The sequence below is a fragment of the Equus przewalskii genome, chromosome 2 (assembly GCF_037783145.1).
Source record: "Equus przewalskii isolate Varuska chromosome 2, EquPr2, whole genome shotgun sequence".
Taxonomy (NCBI): Eukaryota; Metazoa; Chordata; class Mammalia; order Perissodactyla; family Equidae; genus Equus; species Equus przewalskii.
Window position 1 is genome coordinate 92,860,143 of NC_091832.1, and position 23,421 is coordinate 92,883,563.

Here is a 23,421-nt window from a genome sequence, read left to right on the forward strand (position 1 = left end):
ATGGGAGGAAGTTCTAGCTGAGGAGAACTTCTTGGAGCTTGGTGTAGCATGCTGACACTCAGAGCCCTCAGAGTAGTATTGGAACCAGGGTCCTAGGATCAGATACACATGGAACGACCACAGAGCCTGGCTACTGAGCACAGATGAGCTTGCTGTGGCTGTAGTACTGGTGTCTAGTGTATGGGCATGTGCAGACATCCCGTGGAACTGGTACCTGCATCTCAAGGGCTCACCATCATGACTCCTGCTGGTGGGAAGGAATGCAGTAGTGGCAAGGGCACTGGGATGACAAGGTGCAGTGGTGGCTTGGGCCTAGGGGGCAGAGTGCAGTAGTAGTACAGCCTTCGGATGGTGGCTGAAAGTCTCAGGTCTGGCCCCTGGGGGTTGCTCACAGGATAGCAATAGCACAACTTTGGTGGTGTTCTGTTAAAGCCATGTGTAAGGGCCCAGAGAATTGGGTGCAGAGCTGTGACAGCATGACCTAGGCAATGACAGTTCAGAGCTAAAACCCAGGAGCCAGGGTATAGGGTTCAGGAGAGTAGCAGCTTGGTCCCAGCAATGATGGGTCTGAGCCTCTACCTACCACAGGAGTGGGGTTCATGGTAGTGGCAACATCCCTGGCAACGATGAGTCAGAGCTGCTACCTGGTACCCAGGGGGTGAGGCTCAGGGCAGTGAGAGCCTATCTCAGCAACGACAGTTCAGTCTTGACCTGATGTGTTGGGTGGGGCTCAGGGTAGCAGCAGCATAGCCCCAATAATGGCAGCCATAGTGTGACTTGGGACCCTGAGGACAAGGCTCAGGCAGGGGAGGCTGCCTTTGTCATGATGGGACAAAACCTCCACCTGGGGCCAAGTTGGGCAAAGAGCAGTGATGGCTCTGGTCTCCTATATGATGAGGTGCTGTGGTCTCCAATCCCTGAGAGTAGAGGAAGGGAGACACAGCAACAACCAGGGTCCTTGAGGGTAAGTCTCACTTCAGCAACAGCTCTATCTGGGACTAGATGCAGAGTTGGGGCACTGCAGGCTGCTCCATCAGCTGGAATCAGCATCACTGAAGACTGTGGGAGACCTCTGGAGCAAAGGCTGCAAACGGCCGCAATAGAGAGGCTTGCTGGGGTGTGCCTGTTCTCCCTCTCCCCACGTGGTGAACTTCCTCCAAGGGGATTACCCTCAATGTCCAGCTGCTCCCAACGGGGGGAAGGGGTGATGCTGGCAAAGTGCTTCCGTTACTTGTCTATGTGGCCATCCATGATTTTTGAGCTCCACTAGGTTTTAGCTCCTGCTTCTTTGTTGTTTAGAGTTTTCCCTGAGCTGTTTTTCTCAGTTTGTAGCTGTTTATTTATTGTTCTTCTTGTTTTTTTTCTGGGGAAACAAGCATTGGGACCTCCCAGTTCTCCATCTTGCTGATGTCACTCCCAAGTCCCTCATTCTACAGAGGAGGCAAATGAGGCCTGAGAGAGAAGATATTTTGCTCAATAAAACCCTACAAGTTTCAGACTGGAAATTACATTCTGATTCTTCTCCTGATTTTGCTAAGGAATTGGTTATAATCTCATGAGTGCAAAAACAACAAACCGATTTTAAACTGAGTATGAAGTGCATTTTTGAACATTTATTTATAATCTTGGACCTTTTGTCTCAGAATATTTTCAGCCTCCTGGTTCATGAATAAAAGTCTTTATTTGAATACAAAATATTAATATATTCTTGCCGAGAAGCCATCATGGGAAGTTACAGAAGTGACAAATAAATTAATTGAGCATGATAGGATTCTAATGAAGTAAATAATTCTTGAAAGTGCTCTGTGAAATAGGCGGTTGTGTGATTTCAGTATTCAACCCAAGATAATTCACATTTTGCTGTTTATGTGCATTTCTGACTTCTGTGCATTTTTAATTTCTCTTCTTTATTTCCCTGTAGACAGAATAACCAGAACATTACAAATAATACTGGAAGTTGTACCTGAAGAAGACTGTCATAAATTATGAATTAATATATTTGAAATCTTGGCGATCTGTCCCGGCCCTTGTTTCTTCCCAAAGGGCTGAAACAAAATATGGATCTTCACTTCATTTTATGACAGTCCAGAGGATTGCGACTTTGGTGATGGACTAAAGGAATCGGTTATTTCCATTCATATCTTTTTGTATGTTCAAACTGGTTTCTAAGAATTTTAGTTACAACTCCATGTAGGTGTAGAAAGCTGATATGCAGTTATACCATGAGTTCTCATGGTTGTTTAGTTCTTGATACCTACCTGTTGAGGTTAGGGAAAAAGACTGCGGAATGAACAATTACTTTAGTGGTCTTTTTCTATAACCTATCTTATAACGGCTAAGAACCTTCAAATTGATGACTGAGATGTTTTCTGTATATGTGGGTTTTGTAAAAACTATTTTTACATACTGTAGATGACCATACTGTGAAAGTGTTTTCTACTTTTCTGGAAAAAAAAAAATCATATGTCATCCTTATGGACAGAGGAAAGAATGAAATTTATTTTCCATTGGCATTGCATTGCTTCCCTTTAGATACCAAGTAAAACACCACTCATCTTTTAATGGACTATACCCAGAGCATTTTGAACAAAGGACAGAGGGGATATGCCTAATTTTAATGAATGTATTAAAGAAGAGCTTCTAGGGGCTATTGTTTATGAGACAAATCCAGGAATTGTATTTAAGTAAAAATCCTTGAGAATTTATTATGCTAAGATTTTTTAACTCATTATCAGGAAGTCCCATGGTTATGTGCCATTTTATTTTCATGGTAGTCCATTTGATCAGGAAAGGATATGGCACCTTTCTTAGAGCAAAGCAATACTCAGTTTGGTGTTACAACCTCTTAAGCACAGTAACTTGTTTCACTAATAGTTTAACCCTTGAAAAATGTATCTAAATATGTGTATTTTTAAATCTTCAAATTGCAATATCAACATAACACAGAAATCACCAAGAAAAAATGCCCAAAATATTATGTTCAACCCTACAATCAAATCTATATGCAGTGTTAGTAATTCTGAACAATTTTTCTTATTCATAGCTATTTTTACATGGTGATGAGTTTTGACAGTTTGTACATTTTCTTTATACATTTTATATTCTGTTAAAATATCTCTTTGGATAAAACTGTCCAGATCAATTAGGAAAAGGCATATATTTACATAAAAATTGAGGAGGAAATGTCACTGCTAAATAAGATTTACAACCGATGTTTCTAAAAATTTTCCACTTCTATATCTAGGCTTTGTCAGTAATTTTTTCACCTTAACTACCATTTGACTTGCAAAAGAGATAACTGATAACAAATTCATTGAAAGGAGGAGAAACTGTGCGTGATGGTGTGCATTCAGACAGGTGTTGTTATGCTAGGATTCGAAAATATTGTGAAATTTTCAAATGAAAATAAGATAATGGTGAAATTTGTAAATTATTATTTACATACAGCTAAGATTAAATAGTTATGGCCGGAGTATGTTTCACCCTTTAATATTTGTCGATTTTAAAATAAGAAATTTTGAAAGAATTACACTGATTAAAATCATTAAGAGCAGATGTAGAGTTCATAGATATTTGACCAAAGTAGAAATGATTATTTATAATTTGAGGCAATTCCAATTCATTCATTTCAATTTTTTCTTTTGATAAACATTTAATATATATCCAATATTGACATCTTTCCAGCCAAACCTAGTGTTTGGGTCTTTAAGTGAATTAATAAAAGTTCCTTACTTTTTCTGTTACCATAGAGTTTTAAAATTTCGTCTGGAATCTTTAATACCTATATCCATTTGTCTACATCTTTCCCCACTATATTGTTCCTAGAGGCAGAAGTAGATTTCCTTTATTTTCCTATTTTTTACAGTCTAGGTCTATACAATCTCAACCAGCAAACTCCTTTTTTCTCGCCTAATAAAAAAAAAGGTAAAGTCTCATGAAGAGGTTTGTGTAGTTCTTGATTATTCCTGAGATTAATGTGCTCATATCAATAGTGGTAGATAAGTTTCCTCATTGTGTTTGCTTATTTTGGGTTCTAATTTCTCTTTAAATATGTTGTTGTACAAGATAACTAGAATACATATTCATTATTCTTTCCATCAATTTCAAAAATGATTTTTGCATTGTTAAATTTCTAAAGCCATTGTAATATCATTTTAACCAGAGAGAGAGTCAGTTGGTAATTTTTTAAAAAGTGATGAAGATTAAGTTGTATTTCAACTTATTTTTAGGACAGATCATGACAAGACACAGGGTTTCTGTAATCAGGGAATCAATGCTTAGTTTTTATTCAAAATGGTGTCATGCCAAGCAGATTCTAGTTCTAAATCTCTCCTGCACACTTTTATATATACGTGTATTTTATACTAAGTAAAATTTTTTCTCATATATTTAGAATTTTATATATATGGCATTATATATATAAATTATTACATGTGATATACTTGTAATAGTGTGCATATTCAAATGGTTATATACATATTGAGAGTTGATTATAACACAAAATAAAAATGCTAATACGGTGTAAGACAACTAGAATACTATTTTCAAGTGTTCTGCTTTTTGGGTACATAGAATCTCAACTATTTAATTATGAATTAAACAGATCTAGTAAAAAACTTCCAAAGCTAAAACAATCTGGTTTAAAAAATGGAATGATTCTCCTTCCACAATTATGAATATTTCAGAAATATTTTTGATCCATTTTTAAAATATTAGATTATCTTCCTAAGATTTTTCTTTGATCAAATGAAGAAAACTGGACTGTTATAAATGGTGACTTGGTCAGCGGGGAAAGTAGACCCTGTTCTTGTCTTTCTTCAGGAGATTAAAGAGTTGTCCTAGAAAAGATGGCTGACTCCAGTACCACACATAAATGTTAGGTGTATGCACGCACACATATACATATGTGCTTGTACTGTATCTCCCTCACTCCTGCTGGCACAAAATTAGGATAGATTATTAGGTTACGTTCGCAATGCATGGCAGTTTCTCTAGCACTAAAATATGCATGTTGAAACAAATTTCCAGATTGTCTTCTGTGTCCGGTAAAATTATTTCCCCAATTGCTGTTTGATCTATCAACAGATGGTTAACATGAGTATAATTACATAACTCAACAGAATTCTTCATGACCTGTAATCAGTCTTCTGGGAACTCATTATTTTATCTCTATTTACAGATGAATGTAATGCTAACAAAGAAAGGGAGCATCTTTGACATATAGTTGATTTCTTGTAATTGAAGTACGGGTTATGAAAAGATAAAAAACTGAAGGTCAGGGTAGCAGGAAATGGAAAGTAGTAGGGGATGGGAGGCAATAATATTTGGGTGTAATTTATTATGCAATATAGTCAGAGAAATGTTAAAAATTCATTGTCTGCTGCACGTAGGTGGATATCCTGAGAAGCTAAAGAAATGTAAGCATCAGTGCCCCTCACTTAGACATGCCTCTTCCAAGGTCCTGTACCTAATTTTGCATTAGGAATTTTGTATTAGTTTTCTTGATGAAGATCAGCAAAATTATCTATACTTCTGGCCCTATGAAATCTGTAATTGTCCCTGTGCGTAAGGTAAAATAACTCCCATTACTTCTTCTATTAGAAATAAGCATGAGCTTTTTGTAGGATATATTTTTAAATAATGAAATTGTGAGGTAACTGAAATATCTATATATAACTTTAAGCGGCTTTCTCATAAATATTATGTGATATATAAGGAGAAAATTTCACCTTTTATGTATATTTTGCGTCAGTTCTGAATGTTAGAAAAAACAATGGGATTTTAATTGTAGCTCTTTTTTTTAGTTTGGAAAGAAATAGATTTGGGATTTGGATGCAGATTAGTCAAGAAATCTGGTTTTACTTAAATATAATCTTGCGTCATTTTATCCTATGGGCTATGTGTTGGTGCTGATAATGTGGACAGAGTTCGATTTTACCCTCCTAACCATTCGAAGTTAGGAATTAAAGTGTGGCGTTGTATACCTGACAAGAAGCTGGTGGTGGATATAAATTAGAATAGATAATGAGTCATCCTGACAGCTTCTGTTTACATTGTTTATATAAAGGTAAAAGAATTGTTACCTATAAATGTATTTTAAGTTAATTTTCTCATAAACAGTATTTTCAATCTATCGCGATATATAAAATACCTAAAAGTATAACCTCTCGGTAGTATTAGTACTGTACTTAAAAGGATATTTTAACAGCCAAGTTTTGGAGATAATTATTTCTTCTTTTTGTTGCATTTTCAAATTAGTTGGTGTCTAACAATAAATGCTTGGTCTATTTTTAGATCTGATACAAATTCACAAAGGTGTAAATCATGGTCTCACAGAAAATTCAGCAGTTTTCCATATGTTGTGAGCCATATCATCCTTCTTTACAACCTCACAAGGATATTAACGATCTTTTTGAGCAATTTCTGTTTTCTTTGAATGAATCAATGATTCCCTTTGTTTTTTTTTTTTGACACCCCCTTCCCCCAAGATAAGAGTGTGTCTTAATTTGAGTTTATACAATTACCTGGGTATTAGTGCGAAACTACCACTTATGTTTCCTTTCTTGGAGTCCCTGCCCCCCAATCTTTGTTAGAATTGGCTTTAAAATATCGCTGGAGCATGGTTACTGTCTCCAAATAGTTGTCTGTTACATGCGTGTATTTCAGCGACTTGGATCCAAGGTACATTTATAGTTTCAATAACTGTCTTAACAGTTTTATAGATAAGAATTCTCTCAAGAAAATGGAGCATTACGCATCTGAGAGCCATACAGATGGATGCACTGGTTTGAAAGTGAGCATACTTTTTTCCCTCAACGTATACACTACTGATTTTTTTTTTTTTACAAGGTATGACTAGAGAAAGTGAATTAATTTATTGGTTAGAAGACTTGGTTGCTGAGCCCTTATTACCTCTGGTTGAAGCCTCTAAAGGCTCACAGCTAGAGGGAAAAAAAAAGACTAACACACAGTTATCTCTTTTGTAGCAGTGTCTGCATTTTGAGCACCTTGTGCATCAGGGTATTTTTGCATAGCTTCTTGTGGGAAAACATATTAGGCCTTTGGTTGTTACAGCTGTATAATTGGTTGGGTGGTGAGTGGCCTGACTTAAATGAGGCTTGTGAAGTTAGACCTCACTTATTCCTACTAATTGACATTCTTCAGCACGTGCTCCAAAGCACATTTGCATCTCACTGGGAGGCAATGCAATGTGGTTCCCTGGTTCTAGGTTTGAATTTCATATTTCAAAAGATTTCTGAATTTTTTTTTCCCTACCATTCCTCCCTCGTTCCAAATTTCCATTTACTGACTAATGTAATGTAAAGAATATTCCGATAAAGTAGAAAAATACTTTGGAGAAATAAAACACATTGTTTCAAATGAATGTATGCTTAGAATAGAAAAGATCTACACCAAACTACTGTGTATGCAGTTGTCCCCTCTTATCCATGGGGGATACCTTCCAAGACCCCTAGTGGATGCCTGAACCCGGGGATAGTACTGAACCCTATTTATACTATGTATTTTCCCATACGTACATACCTATGATCAAGTTTAATTTATAAATTAGGCACAGTAAGAGGTTAACAACAGTAACTAATAATAAAAAAGAACAATTATAACAATATACTGTAATAAAAGTTAACCATAGATCGTAGCAACCTCAGTATACGATTTTCTTCTTTCCTTATTAAATCAAGAACTTTCACCATTCACTTAAAGCAAGCACTTTACAGCTTCTCTTTGGCATATCCAAAATGCCAGCATTATTACTCTTGTGCTTTGGGGCCATTATTAAGTAAACTAAGGGTTACTTGAACACAAGCACTGCGAAACCACGACAGTCGGTCTGATAACTGAGATGGCTACTAAGTGACTAAGAGGTGGGTAGCATATACAGCATGGATACACTGGACAAAGGGATGATTCGTATCCCGGGCAGGACAAGGCAGGACCACTTGGGATTTCATTATACTATTCAGAATGGCGCACAAGTTAAAACTTATGAATTGTTTATCTCTGGAATTTTCCGTTTAATATTTTTGGAGGGCAGTTGTCTGTGGGTAACTGAAACCACAGAAAGTGAAACCTCAGCTAAGAGGGGGCTACTCTATTAACGGTTTCACATTAGTACATACATATTACTTTTGAATTGTTCTGGAGACAAAAACCAATTTATATAGCTACGGTTATAACACAAACCACAAGAATCCTCCCCAAATATTAAGTAGTCTGGGATTATTTTGATCCTCTCCTTGAAGAAATTTTTTACCTAATAGTTTTCCTTTGGGAATGTTATTACTACTGCTGTAACTCTGGAACTAAATGAGTGATACTTACATTTTGAAAACTGGGTTTTTCTCTTGACATTATCCATGTTCAGACAGTGGCATATCACTTTACTCTTTTAGGATATTTGAGGCTAATGCCTGTGTTCAAAATAATCATTGGCATTGGCCCCAAATGTTTATCTCTTAGTAGATGGATTGCTGCCAACGGTAATGCGTTTCACTGGTACCTCTCAACATTTTGAGGATTTTGTGAACGTAAGAATCAGATGTGTTGAGTGCATTGCTTAGTACCATTGAAATACAGTGTCTTCTCTCTACACCAAACTGATGAACAAACATGTAGTTCTGTTTTACTGACGCTAAAACTTGGCTACTTGTGGTTTTATAATAAGCACAAGTCAGAAAAAGTAAGACAAATGGCCTCTTGTACTGAATGCTTGGCGAACTTAGTTTGTCCTACTCTTCTGACAAAGATTTGACTAGATTTCATACAGCTTGGTTTTTACTTATCATAGAGTGAATTAGATGGTAGTGATGCACTGGTAGAAATGGTTTTTAGTTTTTGACTCAGAATTCATCTCATGATGAATCTTTTGTGTCTTTCTGTTGTATGTATATCTGTATTTACTTTATAAAAATGTGTTTAGTGAGCTTTGTGTTAAAATTTGACCTAGTAGCAGTAACTTCTTTTTCAATTATCAAGGGGTAGAAAAATCCACATATGTGTTGGTATGTTCATATTAACATATTATTAGGTACTATATATGAATATGAATGTATTTAAATGCCTTTTATAGTCTAGGGCAAGCATCAATCATTTGCACCAATGGAATCAGTTTAGCCCACTGGGAAAGTAGTGGTCAGATTACTCTAGAGGGTTGTGCTGGCAGCTTTCTCTTTGACCTGTGACCAGCTATATCCCTTCACTTGGATCTGGAATGCATTTGTCATGACCTTGTACCATTCCCCTAACTGGGGGGCGAGGGGAATGGTGGGTTTGGCCTGGTGCTCTAAAATACAGGAAGTGGGAAATCCAGTTGAGGAAGAGTGAGCCTCAGTATCCTCAATGGTCCTCATCTGTGGTGTGGTTTCTTCACTCTGGCATTGTGATAATGAAACTTGGTAAAGGGGATTGTGCATATTTTATACAAATTTTACACACTGTCATATTGATAAATTATTAAAGAGCAAAATTGCTTTTCTGCATCTACATTCCAACCATATCAGGAGTACTAAGATGACAAGCAGACTTGACGGCACGTAACAACAAGATAATTAACTATGAAAATATAAATGGTGCAAAGGGACTTTGGTTTGTGGATTGTGTTGTGTTTCTTAGGGTTCTCTGGCCCTGATGCCTATACCAGCATGTGATATGTAAGATAAAATGGATTTGTCTACAGCTTAATGCTTTCCCTCCGGGGATAGTTCTGGTGCAGCAGTCACACTGCCAGATGGTGTTTATGGCTATTTGTGTAAGTGGTAAGATGCTATGAAATAAGTGTGCTTCCATCTGATGGAAACTGTTGATGCGTGTGCTTTTGTATTGAATAAATTTTGGTGCAATATGATGTCACTCCATTTTGCATTGAATTTAATTTCAATTGTATTTATGTATGTATGCCTGTCATGCTTCTAGTTGCTTCAACCTTTGTATATATATTTTTGTACATATTTTTACTTGAAAACACTTTAATGGAAATTAAATAAACATTTGATAGTTTACATAATCAAAGTCATGTTTTGCTTTTTTAAAAAAAAACTTGGGGGTTTGAGTTTTAATGATTGGATTTATCTATCATTGATTTTGTGAATTTGTTGGAGTATCATACTTAACATCGGTTTCCTCTACCAAAAACTCAAAGTGGTGGCAGATTCAGAAAACGCTGTAGACACTTTTCTTCCTCACGACCTACATCCATCTGTTCTCTGGTTCAAAATATCTCGTAACTTCTCTCTTCTATTTTCACCTGTGCTTTCGGTCTTCTCATTTCTTGCCTCAACAAAAATCTCGTCTCTTGTCTATCTCTAATTCAGCCTTCACGTGTTTCCCCAGAATGTTCTTTCTGAAAGACAAATATGGTAAAAATCTTCAGTGGTTTCACATCTATTTATTTTTTTTTCTGGTTGGATAAAATCCGAACTCCACTGTATAATATACAGGGCTTTCCGTAACCTATTTCCTTTCTTTGTCCAGTTACAAATGACCACTTCCCCATTCTCTGCAGCCATATTAAATGTCTTTACAGTAGTTTAACAAAGAAAAGCTACCAGTATTTCAGTTGACACACTGCAGATTCTTACAGGAATTATATTCCCCCCCCCCCACCCCGCCCCGATTCCTATCTCCTACTCTTCACATAGCAAACTTCTACCCAATATTCAAGACTGAGTTCAAAAATCATCTCTTCCCAAAACCTTCCCCAAGCTGGTTCAGGACTGACCCCTGAACACCTTCATCAACATGGGCACACCTCTTTTGTAGAATTCCTTGTACACCATTGTAATTGATTTACTAGATTCCTTTCTCTGCCTGGATTTACAAATATTTTTTTGTCTTTCAATAACTAAAGCATAGTGGGTACTTGGTTAATATTTATTAAACTCATAAATTCAATAAATGAATGAATGAACAAATGACTTTTATTCATTATGTTTCATGATAAACTTTTCTTAGAAGCAATTTTTATTACCTCTAATTTTAAACAATCTGTTAGATTCCATGGAAAGAATATTTCTGTGAATGTCTTACCTTCAGAATGTAAGAAAACTAAGGACTTCCAGTCTCTCTTCTCCTCTCCCCTCTCCTCATCTCTCCTCTCTTTATCTCTTTTCTCCCCACTGCCCCCACCCCCAGTTCATGTTGGTAGGTGAGTCTTGATGGGGGAAACGAGCAGTCAAATGACCTAATATGAACTCTTGCTGGGAAAAGACATTTAGGTTCTTATATTCTTGACAAGTTATCTTTTTCATAATAATAACTTGAAAAAAAAATAGTGGTCTGAAATATAGAGCAAAAGGAAACCTAAATTTTGATGACCACTCTTTGAAGTAGACGTGGGAGATTAAGTAGCACTTTTCCCTGGTGAAATGTTTTGGGAGAACAATAAAAAAGGAAACTCATAACTTTGGCACGTATTAAATTTAAACCATTTTGAAAAGGAATGCAAACTCTGTGATATGTAGGTATACTTATTTTAAAATTGGTCAATATGACTGGAAATGTGTTTAATGAAAGTAAATAAGAGAAAGTAGATGATACATAATGGCTGATAATTTGTTTTCAAAACTACCATTAGGTTCTTTAACATGCTGGTTTAGGTTCACAAAGGTTTTTGAAGCTAAAGTACACCTAACAATTTTCTACTTGAATCTTTAGACTATGTCTAATTTATAAAGATTTGCGATGATTATGCAAGCCGGGACAGGGTTGGAAGGCCGTGATTAACTGTACTCTTGCTTTTGCCTCCACACGCCCTAAACATTTTATTTGCAGACTTCGTAGAGGTCCAACTTTGAAGGTCATGTCTTCATAGCCTTCTTATTGTTTTTATAGTCTTAAGCTTAAGAACACCTGGTCACCAGCGGGAACTGGCTAAAACTATGATCAAAAAATGTTTGATGTTTGAAAGAATTCAGAAATAAAAATATAATTAGGATTCAATACCCTTTAAAATTTTAGCTTTGAAGATTTATTAACCTCTGAAAGACATGAAACAGGATTTCAAAGGTGTTAATTCAGGTTAAATACTACCAAATTTGAAATAACCTCCAGCAATAATAAAATCACTTAGTAAGTATAAATGAGTGTAACCCTAAGAAATCTGTGAGCAAGCCAGATATTTTCCTCTCATTTTAATTTTCCTTAAAATAAGAGAAACTAATCTTACTTTTGCCAACATAATTAACATTATAACTATATAACAAGATGTCATTATTGTCATCATGTATTCTGTTTCCTAAAATCTAAAGACACCATAAAAATGTCTTTCATCTTCTGAATTCTGTCAAACTTATATTTACTTCTTACTCTCACATTGCCATGTTTCTTTCAAAATTTGTTACTTGAGGAGCTCAGGTTACGGTATAATTATTCACTTATTGATTCAACAAAAGTTTACCAAGCATTTCGCCTATGCAAGCAATACGGTGGGTGCTAGACATGTAATGATTAACAGTTGATATTGCTTCTGCTTCACGAAGTTAAAGAGAGAGATTTTTTTCTTCATCATTCAAATGTATTGCTAAAAATTAGGATAAGTCTCAGGTGCTATAAGACAGTATGTGTACCCAGATGTGATCTGGTCTAGGAGGTTGGGGAAGGCTTTCCTGAGAATGTAGTACAAATTGATATTGAAGAATGGGTGCACATTAACCCGGAAAAGTGGAAGTGGGATGAGGAGTGTTACAGGCAAAGTGGACTGTTTGGTAAAGGTCCTGAGCCAGAAAAAGCAAGAATTGTTTAAGGAAATAAATGCAAGATCAATGTAACTGGAGCATGAGGGTAGAGTACATAATGCACCTCTAGACAGGAGCAATTGTAGAGGACTTATTGGCCAATGTACAAGATTTTGGTCTTTACTCAGCATAATGGAGATGGCATAGACAAATGAAATTCACACATAATGTGAACATTGAACTGTATCAAAATTTCAAATCTTACCTCCTAAAATCTCTAAATAGAATTCTTTCAAACAGTAAAAAATAATTTTTTTGCTTTTTTATTATTCTTATATTTTACCTAATTAGTTCATGCTGCTAACTGTTTGCAAACTAGGCTCAAGCCATATATTTTGAAAGAAAAAGTAATTGCAGAAATTACGTATCAACAAATGAGGCAAATCTTTTTTCCAGGAGTTTTATTGTTGCTTCTCCTCAACATGTTTCTCATCCTCTCTTCCAAGTTAGATTACATCTGATGTACATTGTTGAACACTTGCCAACTATCATTTTTAGGATGTTTTGTGATTTTTTTTTTTTTGAGAAATATTCTGCTGGTGCTATAATTTCTTAACCTAATCTTAACTTTTAAAATTTATTTTTTACCCCAAATGAGAACATTAAGTGAAAACTACCTTGCATGACATATTATTAAAGAGTCATTGTCTAACAAGCAAAGGTATCCTTCATTTGACTCTAATGATTTAATATGAAAAATGGTAATACAATAATATTACTTAAAGTTTTTTCTGGTTCTGTAGAAATACAGAGAATGCATTTTTAGGTTTTGTTTCACTCTTCATAATTTACAATGACCAAAAAATGGCTTTCTTATCAAGATCATCAGAATTTTGTGTAAGGAATTAGGGAAATAAAGAGGGAAAAATTGAGATTGTTTAAAGAACCCTTCCATGGAACACAGGGAATTATCTGATATAATTTCCCCTCCCCCAGCTTTATTGAGATGTAACTGACAAATCACATTGTGTAATTTTAATATGTTCAACGTGATGATTTGATATATGTATATATTGTGAAATGATTACCACCTTAATGTTAGCTAACATATCTGTCACCCCACACAGTTACCACTTTTTTTGTGGTGACAACATATAAGATGTACTCTTTTAGCAAATTTCAAGTGCACATTTTCATTATCCATTCATCTATTGTTAGACAGGTTGTTCCCATATCTTAGCTATTATGAATAATGCTGCAATGAACACTGGAGCGCATGTATCTCTTTGAGATCCTGATTTTCATCTTCTTCAGACAAATACCCAGAAGTGAGATCACTGGATCATATAGTAATTCTATTTTTAATTTTTTGAGGAACTGTTTTCCACAGTGATGGCACCATTTTACATTCCCACCAAAAGCTTGTAATGATACCCTTTTCTCCACATTCTCACCAAGACTTGTTATCTCTGGTCCTGTTGATGACAGCCATTCTAACAGGTGTGAGGTGATCTCTCATTGTCGTTTTGATTTGCATTTCCCTGATGATTAGTGATGTTGGACATTTTTCCATGTACCTGTTGGCTATTTGTATATCTTTTTGGAAAATATCTGTTGGGATCCTCTGCTCATATTTAAAAAGAGGTTTTGCTTTTTTTGCTATGAAGTTATATAAGTTCCTGTATATTTTGGATATTAACCCCTACTCAAATAAGTGGTTTGCAAATATTTTCTCCTATTCTATAGGTTGTCTTTTCATTTCATTGATTATTTCCTTTTTCTTTTTTTAAAGATTTGATTTATCCTTTTTCTCCCAAAGCCCCCTGGTACATAGTTGAGTATTTTTTTAGTTATGGGTCCTTCTAGTTGTGGCATGTGGGATGCGGCCTCAGCGTGGCCTGATGAGTGGTGCCATGTCCGCGCCCAGGATTCAAACCCGTGAGACCCTGGGCTGCTGCAGCGGAGTGTGCGAACTTAATCACTGGGCCATGGGGCTGGCCCCTGATTGTTTCCTTTGCTATGAAGAAGCTTTTTAGTTTAATGTAGACCCACTTGTTTAATTTTGCTTGTGCTTTTGATATCATCTCCAAAAACTCACTGCCAAAACCAATGTCAAGGAGAGCTTTTTCTATGTTTTCTTCCAGAGGTTTTATGGTTTCAGGTTTTACATTTAAGTCTTTAATCAATTTTGAGTTAGTTTTTGTGACTGGTGTAAGAGTGAAGTCCAATTTCGTTCTTCTGCATGTGGTTATCTACTTTTTACAACATTATTTATTGAAGACTATCCTTTCTCCACTGAATATTCTAAGTTCCCTTGTCAAATACTAGTTGACTGTACATGCACGGGTTCATTTTTGGGCTCTCAGTTCTGTTTCATTGGTCTATATGTTTGTTTTTATGCCAGTACCATATTGTTTGATTACTACAGCTTTGTAATACAGCATGAAATCAGAAAAGATGATGCCTCCAGCTTTGTTCTTTCACAATCTTGCTTTGGCTATTCAGGATCTTTTGTGGTTCCATACAAACTTTAGAATTGTTTTTTCTATTTCTGTGAAAAATGCCATTAGAATTTTGATACGGGTTGCATCGAATCTATAGATCACTTTGACTTGTGTGGACATTTGACAATGGTAATTCTTTTAGTTCACAAAAGTGGGATATCTTTTCATTTATTTGTGTCTTCTTGTTTCTTTCATAATTTTCTTATAGTTTTCAGTGTTGTCTTAAAGTTTTCAGTGTTATCTTAAAATTTACAGATATCTCACTTCCTTAGTTAAATGTATTCCTAAATATTTTATTGCTTTTAATGCTATTGTGGATAGGATTGTTTTCTTTATTTCTTTTTCAGATAGTTTGTTGTTAGTGTATAGAAACACAACTGATTTTTATCTGTTGATTTTGTATCCTGCAACTTTGCTGAATTCATTTCTTAGGTCTAATGGTTTTTTGGTGGAATATCTAGAATTTACTAAATATATGATCATGTCATCTGCAAAGATAATTTTACTTCTTCCTTTGTAGTTTGGTTTCCTTTTATTTCTTTGTCGTGCCTAATTGCTCTGGCTAGGACCTCCAGTACTATGTTGAATATGAGTGGTGACAGTGGGTACTCTTGTCCTGTTGCTGATCTTAGAAAAGCTTTCAACCTTTCACCGTTAAGGATGGTAGCTGTGGATTTGTTGCATATGGCCTATGTTATGTTGAAGTACATTCCTTTTTTTTTTTTTTAAAGATTTTATTTTTCCTTTTTCTCCCCAAAGCCCCCCAGTACATAGTTGTATATTCTTCGTTGTGGGTCCTTCTAGTTGTGGCATGTGGGACGCTGCCTCAGCGTGGTTTAGATGAGCAGTGCCATGTCCGTGCCCAGGATTCGAACCAACGAAACACTGGGCCGCCTGCAGCGGAGCACGTGAACTTAACCACTCGGCCACAGGGCCAGCCCCTAAAGTACATTCCTTTTATACCCAATTTTTTGAGAGTTTTTTATCATCAAAGGATGTACTTTTTTGTCAAACGCTTTTTCTGCATCTATTGAGAAGATCATATGATTTTTATCTTTCACTTTATTAATGTGGTGTATCACATCTATTGATTTGTGTATATTGTATCATCTTTGCATACTCCCACTTGATCATTGTATATGATCCTTTTAATGTGCTGTTGAATTCAGTTCACTAGTAATCTGTTGGCAATTTTTGAATCTATGTTCATCAGGCTGTGCTCCCCAGCCAGACTGTACCACTGGCTAGACTCTGGATTCAGGCTGGGCTGCAGGCTGGGTTCCGTGATTAGGCAGTATGCTGGTTGTGCTCCACTCTTGGGTGAGCTCTCTGGCTGGGATCCCTGGTTGAGCAGTATCACCAGCTGTACCTTGCAGTTGGGTGGGGATGGAGGCTGTGCTGCATGGTCAGGCAGGGCTGCTGTCTGGGCTGTCTGGTTGGGTGAGGCCATAGACTATGCTCAGTGAATGAGCAGTGCTGTTGACTGGGCTCTCTGCCTGGACGAGGCAGCAGGTTGTGCTCAGCAATTGGGCAGTATCATAGGCTCAGCAACAAGGCTGCCTGGGGTCAGTGTTTGGACTCCCTTGCAGACCGGGTGGGCAGAGGTTATGCTCTGCAGTTGGACAGGGCTGCTGGCCTGAGCAGGGCTATAGAATGGGTGCCACAGTTGCTCAGGGTCTCTGGCTGGGCTTGCTGGTCAGGCAGGGCTGGAAACTATGCTCAGCAGTTGGATGGGGCATCTGAATTTATTCCCTGATCAGGAGGGCTGCGGGATGTACCCTGTGTCTTCCTGGGGTACCTGGCCAGGCTTCCTGGTTGGGCAGGGCTGGAGGCTATGTCCAGCAGGTGAAAGGAGCTGCTGACTTGTTTCACTGTCTGTGCGGGGTCATAGAATGGGCTCTGCCGCTAGGACAGCCCACTGAATTTGAACCCAAACTGGGCAGAACTACTGACCAAGCTCCCTGGCCAGACAGGGCCAATGACTCAGGCCTGCAGATGGGAAAAGCCTCTGGCTGGGATCTATGGTCAGGCACCACTGCCAACAGGAACACCGTCTGCCAAGCTCTGCACACGCATTACTCTGAGCCCTGCTTCTCTTCTCCATCTCTAGCTGATTCCTCCAGTGATCCCCATGAGGCCATAGCTAAGTAGCCTTCCTAGGAAGCTTCCTGGAATGCTGGAGAAGCTGGGTGTCCACCTTGGGCTCTCTTTTTCCCAATAGAGAAAACATAGGCCAGGGGGACCCCCGAGGTGTAGTGTTGCTCTGGCCTGGGGGAGGGGAGATGTGGTCAAAGTGAGACCACTCCTCTTATGTTTCTCGTGCAGTTTTTCTTGCCTTTCCTTTTTTTGGTCCAAAGGGTGCTTCAGCCTCACCCCCAGGTTCTGGGATCTTCACAAAGGTAGCTTGTCTATAGGTAGTTGTGAGTTGTTCTTTCTGTAAGGGGAACTGAAGCCGGGAACCATCTCTTTTGCCATCTTTCTCTGACACAGTTTTTTCATACTTAAATTTCCCTTACCTGAAGTTCCATTACCAGATGTTTCTCTATACGCTTATAGTGATATATTGATTTCCTTAAAAGAATAATTTGATATCATCCAGGTGTGGCTAATGATAAGAAAAGGTTAATAAAGAAAGTCTATGATTATTAGTAAAACACTTTCTCAAATTAAAGCTCTCAGATTTCAGTGAGAGAATATTGAATCAAAGGACTGAAATGGCAAAAGAAATTGGACAATGGTTCAATTTTGTAATAGACGTTATTTATCATTTTTATTAAGCTTCGTATTAGCCATGTGCTTTACATTGACTAGAGTATTCCTCACCACTCCCTAGGAATAAGACAGATGACAAGTCTTACTTCCATTTTGGATTAAGAAAATGAGTCTAAAATAGCTAAAATGGCTTGCCTAGAGCAACAAAGAAAGTCAAAGGGGTCAGAGCAGAAATTCTGATCATCAAATCATTCTTAGATTTCAGACTATTCAATCAAACCATCTCTTAGGTGAAGACTATCACTTTGTTTTATTTATAAGTCAACCAGTCATTAAACATTTATTTTGTTTCTGCTATATGATTAACACTGAATTTTATGATATGGGAAATGTACTATGATTCTTCAGCCCTAGGAAGTCACAGTAATTCAGCTTGGATAAAGCAGAATCTATAATCGGCCACAGGAACACACAGTTTAATGTAGTGTGTGATTAACCGTGACACTGTGTGTTACAACTGTAAATGCACTAAAAGATAAGAGCATTGGGCTTTGCATTTGTCCTTAAACATTTAGAAGAGATGTTCAGGAGGGTAGAAGTTGATTTTGGATGATGAGTATGCGTGGTTTACAATTTAGAAAAGGCATGTATGCAAAGCATACTATGCTTTGGGTTCACAAGAGAGCTAAATCTGAGCAGAGTTGAAGATAGTAAATACGGAGAGGTTGATTGTATTACGTCCACTTATGGCAGAGCCTTTAAATCAGGAAAATGAGTTTGATCTGAAGATGGAAGCCACTGAAGGCATTTGTGGAGGGAATAACATGCTCAAAGTGGCAACTGAGCAAGGTTATGTTGTCAGCTCTGCTAGAAAGTTTATGAGGACAAATCTGGGATCAGCAAAATTTAGCTGATGAGCTTTTGTGATAAACAAGCATGAAGGCTATATTGGGACTGGAGATAAAAGGGCAGATGAATGAAAAATTCTGGAGGAAACAACCCAGCAGTTCTTTACCCCTAACTTACTATGGAGGATTAAGAGGAGGGGTTAAAGGTGACTCCTAGGTTTCAAGCCTGAATGAGCTGATGAATAAAAGAGCGTGTGACTGAAAGAGGCATGTTTGGTGGTAAACTTCTGATTTCCTTTCATGAGATGATTAGAGATTGGAGATGGGAGCACATTTCCAATCAGGAGGTGCTGAATTTGAGGTGGTGAAAATTCCATCTGGGTAGATCCCCTGCTCATTAGATTGCAGGCAAGAGCTCAGGTGAGAGGACAGGATTCGAGATACACATTGCTACTATTCTTGGGGAGGCTTATAAACAGCACTTCTCTTCCCCTCCTAAATTATAAATCATTTAAGACATAAGTCAAACTTGCAAGGCAGGTAGGAGCACAAACTATCACCTTTGTTGAGAATACAGATAATACAGAGGACCGTGATTCACAGCTCTGGGCGAGGGGGCTTTCTGATATTGAAGTCCAGGGTTGGAAAGATTTGCCTATCCCATTGCGGGCCCCCTTTTATGATTTCAGGCCTCTTTCCATGGATCTCTGACCCTGTAAAACTTAAGTCATGGAGCAGCACAGCAGAATTAATGTCCTCTGATAGCTCCCAAGTGAGAAAAGACACATAACCATTTTTTTTTTTTCTTTCCGAAATCACCAATAAGATTAAGATAGTAATCTTCTAGAATGAGGCTAAGAGTGTTTCCCTAATGTGGAATCATCTACATGGAGTAAATGTCAGATATGGGAAAGAACACTTTCCTCCTCACCCACCCTATCACATTTAGGAGTACCCTGCAAGGAAATGCACCTTGGTTCAGAAAATGTGTCTTTTGCACTTAGTACCCACAATCTAACTCAAGTAACTCAGTTACTCAACAAATACTTTTTCATTAAATGAACTAAATAAACTTGGAAGTTGAAGATGATGTGAATTGATGTTTTTCTATTGGAGAGAGTGTAAAAAGAGAAGAGAGTAGCCCCATGGAGTAAGCTTGGGTGTTCTAGATAGGAAGTGGAATGGGATAGCAGAACTAAAAGATAGAAAAGCAGTGGGTATCTATTAAGACTCTTTGGATCTAAGATGAATGTCTGTTTGGATGATGACACAACATATTGTAGTTTCAGAACACTTCCTTTGATGTCATCCTCTGTTTCTCATGTTTTGTTCGAGTTGGCAGCTGTCCTGGTTTCAGGTATGTGGTAAGTGAAAAGAGGTCAAGCAATGCTTATTTTATTATCTTCTGATCGCAGAAGCATTCAAAGACACAACTCTGAGCCTTAACAAGCGTGTTGTAGCCTTGACAAGCTTGCTGTGATGTATTATATTATTTAGCACTCTTTTGGATGCAAGTAACAGAAACCAATCCAAGTAATTGAGACAAGAAGGAATGTGGTAAGGATATAGCCATGTCTTGAAAAACCGTTTGTCAGGTGTGCGCTCTGGCCTCAGAAAGGGCCCCAAATCTGGAACTGAAAAGCTACAGGGAAGCAGGCAACATTCTGTCTCCATTTCTTATCTCTGTGTCTCTGTGTGATTCTATTATACTTCTATTATTCCATGTACTGACCTTCTCTATACAATGCCTGAGTTTATATATCTCCTCTAACCAAGAGACAAACTCAGACAAGAACTCAAATCTTTTATTCACAATTACAGGTAACAAATTTTAACCCCAAGCAGAATGCAGTAATGGCCCTCAGGTCCCTGAATGAGTGAATGGTTTTGAGGAGGTGGAATTCTGAGACTGTACTAACTATAAGAGGTTTCCCCTAGACACACATACACACAAACACATACTACATACGCAGACACACGTGCACATAAAGCGTGAATAAATCAAGAAATTGGAGTAGGAAGAATGAAAGGCAGCCAGTAAGAAGATAAAAATAACTACTGTTTAACAAACGCATGTATAATGTGCCTTTCGCACTGTTCTAAGCACTAACTATATACTAACTCATTTAATCCTCATGACAACTTATGAAGTCCACACTATTAGGAAGAAACTGAGGCAAATCGGAGTCAAGCAGTTTGCTCAAAGTCACACTTTAAGTGTCTGGCACATTTGAGATGCCTTTAAATAAAAGCATTTAAAAATTATTCCTATTCTCCAACACCAAATGTTTTATTTTCAATGTGTTCATAAGTATTGAAATTGGTTTGCTTACTGGGAAAAAGCAGAAGAAACTTCCCTCAATAGGAGGATTGATGATGAATATTACCGGCTCTTTTGGACAGCCATAGGTCACAGGGCGTACTGGTGTTTGTCCGGATGAGGCCTTACCTACTTGCGGGGAGATGTGAAGAGTGGAAGTGTAATTTGGGAGGTTCTCTCACCACTGGAAAATCCTGCAAATAGTAAGGTCGTTCAAGTTAAATTACAGGCCTCATTTCTACACTCCTGACACAATGCCATAGCTAGTGAACATGATTGTACTTCTAATTCACAATTCCACCTTCCCCTTAGTTTCTTGACTTCAGAACGTTTTGTTTTGGTGGAGGTGAGCAGTGGACAAAACAACAGGGAGATTTGGATGAATTACCAACTTTAGTTGGAGGTTTTAACACTTCCTCAAAGATTGTTAAGATCAAACCAACAAGGCATGAAGCTATAGAATGTTTGAAAATCACAATTAACTATATACATATATAAAATATATATATTACACTTATATGAAATTATATATAATTATAATATATGCTTTATTCATAATATTATAATAGTATATTATGTCATTTATTTATATAATTAGATTATGTATTTATATATAATTAATTGATATATTCTATATAAATTATGTATTTATATATAAACTTATATATATTAAATACCTGATAAACAAGTATTATTTTTGAGCACCTATAAACCATTTTCAAAAATTGAGTTTCTATTGAGACTCAATGAAAATGAACTAAATCTCAAGGAATTGACATCTTGGAGACTACGACAATAATGTAGCGAAATTAGAAATCAATAATAAACGAATAGCTTAAAAAGTCTGTGTATCTGTAATCTTAACAATAGACTGCTAAGAAACTCTTGGATAAAAAAATTACAAAATACTTAGATAGGTGATAATTAAGAAAAAACAAGCCAGAATTTTTAAGTTCCAGCTAAAACGTTCTAAGAGGGATATTTAGAAGGCAACAGAGATGGAGATGTGAATTTCAGGGGAAATAACAATGACAATGACAGCCTGACAGCAGCCACCAGACCAGCAAAGGGACGGCACGGGTTGATCAAGAGGAAGGATCCTGACCCTAGGATCTGCTTAATAGTATTTCTAGAAGGCAATAGTTTTGAATGAATTAACTGCAGTAATGCAATAATAATGTGTTCCATTAAAATCAGTTGTTAGAAAGGAAGGGGAGTTATTTAGCAGAAAATTAAAATGATACTAGGAGCTGGGATAGAAACGCAGGCACCAATGAGATAATTGTCAATGCACATTGTAAAATACCACAACTTTTTCAGTTACTTATGCATCTGAGGTCCATAAGAGAGAGAAGAAAAAATAAAGAATAATAAGGATGGTTAGTTTGCCACGTTAGCAAGAGAAGTTCATCTCCTCCATAGATTTCTGCGATCGCCTGCTTCACTATCCAGGAAATTCACCACTGTTTTCTAGATTTCAGAGAAATACCATGCATAGAACAAACTTTCTCATATCTCAGCTTCCCTGGGAGAATCTCTGACCTAATAATCTGAGTTTCCAGGTAGTGTAATTTTCAAATACTCCTATCACGTGAATCATAAGATATTCTCTACAATTTACCTTTAACTTGCTAGTAAATGAAGCAACAAAAAGAAGCCTTGAGATGGGCTTATTAACCTTTTAGCTGCATAGCAAGATAAATGTGGTAATGGAAGGTCATTCCAGAGACTTTCATTTCAGTTCCAATATGAATACGGATTTTAAATTACTGCTTTATCCCGTAAAATCTTTTTCCTTCATTTACCAAACGTGAGTCTTATCTCTATCATACAAGTGCAAAGGTAATTTATACTTTTAAACTGGAAATTTACTATTGCAACCCTGATTTGCTTTATATAACATTTTCTATCTTAGACGAATTTTCCAGGTTATAAATAACTGAATGAGTTGTGATGTTTTATAACATGCATTAAAATTTCTTTCACTGGTGACATATGTTTCTATCAGTTCCTCAATATTATTCCAATTTGCTGTTAAGTCAGTCCCTTCTCATGCTAGAAACTGATCTTTTTATAGCTGTACAATATTATGTAGTTGAATTCGATAATTTAATTCATTTAACAAATAAGAAGCAACTGCTGTGTGCCAGGTTGCGTTCACTTTGATGTGCACTCAGAGATAAAGCACAGTTTTTCTCAAGTAATTAACAGTCTGATAACAAAGAGACCCATAGACAGATATAAAACAGTATTTTAAGGGCCAGATAGAGGTAGGCATGGGGCATTATGGGAGCATTTAACAGTTACACCTAATCCAATCTAAGGAAAACAGAGATGAGATCCTGGAA

At 37.0% G+C, this 23,421-nt stretch overlaps 1 protein-coding gene across 2 annotated transcripts in view; it reads left to right on the plus strand.

The window, feature by feature from the left end:
- Positions 1-10,021, plus strand: part of SLC7A11 (solute carrier family 7 member 11) — a 101,572-nt gene extending 91,551 nt beyond the window's left edge. For both annotated transcript variants that reach the window (XM_070609061.1, XM_008517039.2), the window contains exon 12: positions 1,922-10,021. In XM_070609061.1, the coding sequence (XP_070465162.1) occupies positions 1,922-1,989 (68 nt within the window). In that variant the 3' untranslated portion in view covers positions 1,990-10,021. The remainder of the gene's footprint in view (positions 1-1,921) is intronic.
- The last annotated feature ends 13,400 nt before the right edge of the window (positions 10,022-23,421 follow it).